At 45.7% G+C, this 5,501-nt stretch overlaps 1 protein-coding gene across 1 annotated transcript; it reads right to left on the bottom strand.

Moving 5' to 3' along the window:
* Positions 1 to 1,228: 1,228 nt before the first annotated feature.
* LOC121852340 (NACHT, LRR and PYD domains-containing protein 9C-like) lies at positions 1,229 to 5,240 on the bottom strand. The gene is made up of 3 exons (XM_042346437.1): positions 5,094 to 5,240; positions 1,492 to 1,659; positions 1,229 to 1,325 (listed from the first exon to the last, which is right to left on the bottom strand). Exons 1-3 carry the CDS (start codon positions 5,189 to 5,191, stop codon positions 1,229 to 1,231), a joined length of 363 nt encoding a protein of 120 aa, XP_042202371.1. The 5' UTR covers positions 5,192 to 5,240.
* Between the last annotated feature and the right edge of the window lie 261 nt (positions 5,241 to 5,501).

Raw genomic sequence — 5,501 nt, 5'->3', positions numbered from 1 at the left:
CTCTCACACACATCGACTGCTATCTCACACCAACACACACTGACTGCTCTCACACACACACACAAACACAGTGACTGCCTCTCACATACACACACACACACACAGACTGACTGCTCTCCCACACACACACACACACACTGACTACTCTCTCTCACAGACACTGACTGCTCTCCCACACACACACACACACACATACTGACTGCTTTCCCACACACACTGACTGCTCTCTCTCTCTCTCTCTCTCACACACACACACACACACTGACTGCTCTGACACACACAGACACACACACTGACTGCTCTCCCTCTCTCTCACACACACTGACTGCTCTCTCTCTCACACTGACTGCTCTGCCACACACACACACTGACTGCTCTCTCTCACACACACATACTGACTGCTCTCCCACACACACACTGACTGCTCTCCCACACACACACACACACACACACTGACTGCTCTGACACACACACACACACTGACTGCTCTCTCTCTCTCTCACACACATCGACTGCTATGTCACACACACACACACACACACACTGACTGCTCTCTCTCACACACTGACTGCTCTCCCACACACACACACATACTGACTGCTCTCCCACACACACACACACAGACTGCTCTCACACACACACACACTGACTGCTCTCACACACACACACACACTGACTGCTCTCCCCCCCACACACACACCGACTGCTCTCTCTCTCTCTCACACACACACACTGACTGCTCTCTCTCTCTCTCTCTCTCACACACACACACACTCACTGACTGCTCTCTCTAACAATCACACACTGACTTCTCTCACACACAGACACACACACACAGACTGACTGCTCTCTCACCCACTATCTCATAGACACGCACTGACTGAGGCAAACACACACACAGAGAGTTAGAGAGACGGAGACTAAGAGAGATAACGAAAGAGAGAGCCTGAAATAGGGAGACGGAAATATATAAACTGAGAGGGACTGACACAGAGAGAGAGAGAGAGACTGTGAGAGAAAGTGCAATAGTTGTGGTCACTTACAGCAGTTTAGCAGTGACTGAGGGTCGGGGCTCTCCAGCCGCCCGCACGCCCGTAGGCGGTGTGTGTCAATAACGGTCCCCAGAGCAGAGATGGGAGAGGAATCAGGATCAACATCTTTAATAATCAGTCACTACAGTGCACAGAATATATTCCATATTACACAGACTGTGTGGACAGTCACTGCCTCAGTCAGTGCACAATATCACTGACAGCTCAGCTCTGATTTCCTGCAGTGACCGCAGCTGTTTCGCTCCGTCTGAACTGAACCCATTCCCACACAGCCTGAAACACATTAAACAGGAAATAAACTCATGGTATAATGGTACAAACTGTAAACTGTTCGTGTCGCAGTTTAATACATAAATAAATCCCTTCAAACTGTTTCCATTCTGATACGCAGCCCTTTCTCTGTGTGTTTATCACATTAAACACTGACACAAACACTCACCCGATCCCCTCCAGACTGGTGCAGGTCTGTATGAGGCGGCGGAGAGCGGAGACAGAGCCGTCTGTGAAGGAATTAAACCCCAGGTTCAGGATCCTCAGTGAGCGGTTTGTACTGAGAGCGGAGACCAGATCATCAGTGCAGCCATCGGTCAGTCTGTTACTGTCCAACCTGGAGATCAGAGACACAGAGACATGACAGGGATCAGAGTAAACACAGTGGGTATAACCCACTGTCACTCACAGTTTGTTTGATGCCGGACAGGTTGTAAGGGTACACACACACACTAACACACACACTAACACACACAAACACAGACAAAAACATCGCCGCAGATACACACTTACTCTCACATACACAAATACACACAAACACATGACGCACAGAAATATACACACAAACACAAACAGAGTCACACAAACAGAGAGACGCGCACACAGACACACACATACACACATAAATACACACACTCACGCAGACAAACAAACACACAAACACTCTCACACAGACGCGCTCACACAGAAACATACACAATCACACCCAAAAACTCACCCACGCAAACACATACGTACGCAAACACACACACAGAAACTCACACAAGCAAACACACACACACACACAAACAATCAATCATTCACACAAACGCACACACAAACAATCAATCATTCACACAAACGGCCACATAAATGCACGCAAACACACACACAGAAAAAAACACACGCATACACACACAAACATACATAAACATTCACACAAACAAACACAAATACACACACACAGAAACACACAAACAAACGTACACGAAAACAGACTGACAAACACGCACACACACACACCCACAAACATACAAAGGCACATACAGACACACTCAAAAACACATAATCACAAACAGAAGCACAGCACATACAAACAAACACACAGATATAAATAGACATACATAGATACACACAAACACACATAAATATACACACACACAGACTCACACGCACATACAGAAACACACAAACACACACAAAAACTCACACAAACACTCACAAACTCATACACACAAAATTGAACACACGCCAACACACACACTCAAACTCACACACACCCAAACATAAGCACAATCACTCACACAAGCTCACATAGAAACATAAACAAAATGGCACACAAACACACATACATACATGCACATACACACATAAACAAACACAAGACCCACAGACAAGTAAACACACACACAGAAACACAAGCAAACACACTCATGCAAGCACACACATACACACACAAACAAACACATGTCGCACAGACAAATACACACACACACACAGATAAAGACACACAGACACATATACACAGACAAACACACAGAAACAAACGCACACATTCACAGAAACATAAATAAACGGACACACACAAACACGCAAACATACACGTAAACACACACACACGCAGAAAAAAGAACACAATTACAAACACACACATACACAAACATACATAACCATACACGTGAAAACAGACGCACAAATACACACAGAAACACACAAAGACACAAAAACAAACTCACAAATACGCGCACACAAAAACACAACAAACAATCACACACATACACATAGAAATATATATAGAGACAAAGAGACACACACTCACAGACAAACAAACACAAAATCAAATACAAACACAGACATAAAAACACATACATAGATTCACACAGACAAACATACGCAAACACACACACACAAACACACACAGAAAAACCCACAAACATAAACACACATACACACAACCAAACACACAAACGTGCAAGCACACAGACACAACCACGCACACACCCGCAGACACGCAAACACACTCACACACAAACACACACACACAAATACACAATAACATCAATCAAATTGCATTTACAGAGCGCCTTTCACGTCGGCAGGACGTCCCAAAGCGCTGAACAGTCCGCTGTCGGGGCCTGAGCATGGGGGAGGGGTGGGGGAAGGGTGGGGGAGGGGTGGAGAGGGGTGGGGGTGGGGTGGGGGAGGATTGGGGTAGGAGTGAGGGAAGGCAGAGCGGTGGGAGGGAGACCAAAGGCACGATGGAAGAGAAGGGTCTTGAGACCGACCTTGAAGGAGACAAGAGAGGAAGTGAGGGGAAGGGACCGTGGGATGGAGTTCCACAGTGTGGGGCAGAGAGGCTGAAAGCCCGGACACCGATGGGAGGGCGGGTCGGGCGGGAGACATGGAGCAGCCCAGAGCCCACTGGCCGGAGGGAGCGGGCAGGTTGGTAGGGAGTCAGCAGGTCAGAGAGGGGAGGAGGGGGCGAGAACGGGGATGGCCTTAAAGGTGAGGACGAGGATCTTGAACTCGATCCTGTGGGATACACACACAGAATCGCACACACTCACAGGAACACACACAAACACACACGGAATCGCACACACTCACAGGAACACAGACAAATACACAGAATCGCAAACACTCACTGGAACATACACAAAAGCACACAACAACAACAACAAGATTACAGTTGTATATCGCCTTTCATGTCGGACGTCCCAAGGCTCTGACACACACACACTTACAAACACAATGTCACACAAATACACATATAGAAACACACAACAAACACACACAAACATAAACACAAGCAAACACAGTCGAACGAATACAAATACACACAGAAACAAAAATCCCCGCAGAAACACACAAACACAGACAGAGACACACACATCAACACATCCAGACACACAATATATCTACTCAAAAACACAAAAACAGAAACAAAGACAAACACACACACAAACACATTGATTTACACACACTTACGAAAGCACTCACAAAAGCACACAGACCCACATACACAGGCAAACGAACACATACACACACGCACACACACACAAAAGCATGTGCATTGACACGCACACACACACAAACACATGCACTGACACACACACAGAGGCATACATACACACAGTGTTGTCATGGATTAATGTTAAAGTGTGGTTCAAGAATCTAAAATAGAAGTGCAAAGGCGGGAAAGCTCATTGACTGAAGGCAGAACCCCAAACAATGGCAATATAAGGTCAGGACTTACAAGGACACGGAAAGTCCTTGTGGTTAAAGGGAGAATTGAAATTGAAAGCATATTTATGGATATAACCATACAAGGAGTTGTTTCTCTTAAAAAAAAGACAGTTTTGTTTGGAGTTATTCAGTTATCTTTAAACAAAGGTGTGTGAGATATCTCTCGGGAACGGTAGCGGAGCAGTGAGAGACATGACCAGTGCTGTGACAGGAATCCGCTCGGTACCGTTTTGTGTCTTGCGTATTATTTTATTGTTTCATTTATTTGTGAATTACCTGCTGTTCTGTCCTGAATAAAGTGACTGAACTCAACCAATTGGTAAACTAGAACCGGGTCATTCTAAAGTCGTTGTAGATAGTTGCAAAGGACACACCCACACACACACATTAACACACGTTGAGAGTTTGATGTAAACGATGGTTTGTGGCCTCACACTGTCACACCGATTCCTGTCACAATATTCAGCCGCACTGATCAGACAGTCACAATAAACACATTGAGATATTGGAGTCATTCAGACTCTGGAGACACAGTGCGTTACTTACCACAGACTCTGTATTTTACACTCCATGTTCCTGAGAGCCTCACACAGTAGCTTCACTCCACAATCTGTCAGATTATTATGGTTCAGGTTCAGCTTCATCAGTGAGTGGTTTGTGCTGAGAGCGGAGGTCAGATCCTCGGTACAATCCGCTGTCAGATTGTTACTGTCTAACCTGGAGATCAGAGACACAGAGACATGACAGGGATCAGAGGAAACGCAGTGTGTGTAACCCACTGTCACTCACAGTTTGTTTGATGCCGGACAGGTTGCAGGAGTTCATACACACAAACACACACATACACCAACACACATAAACACAGACAAAAACATCGCCGCAGATACACACTTACTCTCACACACACAAATACACACAAACACAAACACATGACCCACAGAAATATACACACAA

Source organism: Callorhinchus milii, unplaced genomic scaffold, assembly GCF_018977255.1.
Source record: "Callorhinchus milii isolate IMCB2004 unplaced genomic scaffold, IMCB_Cmil_1.0 Scaffold776, whole genome shotgun sequence".
Taxonomy (NCBI): Eukaryota; Metazoa; Chordata; class Chondrichthyes; order Chimaeriformes; family Callorhinchidae; genus Callorhinchus; species Callorhinchus milii.
This window is presented reverse-complemented; position numbering and strand designations above follow the sequence as displayed.

Bases quoted from the DNA above. Each gene is read 5' to 3' on its own strand.
- LOC121852340 (XM_042346437.1), bottom strand. From the start codon at position 5,191: ATGAAGCTGAACCTGAACCATAATAATCTGACAGATTGTGGAGTGAAG. The intron at 1,660-5,093 runs GTAAGTAACGCA...TCTGATCTCCAG, and splicing joins TGTAAAATACAGAGTCTGTG to GTTGGACAGTAACAGACTGA. The intron at 1,326-1,491 runs GTGAGTGTTTGT...AATGTGTTTCAG, and splicing joins ACCAGTCTGGAGGGGATCGG to GCTGTGTGGGAATGGGTTCA.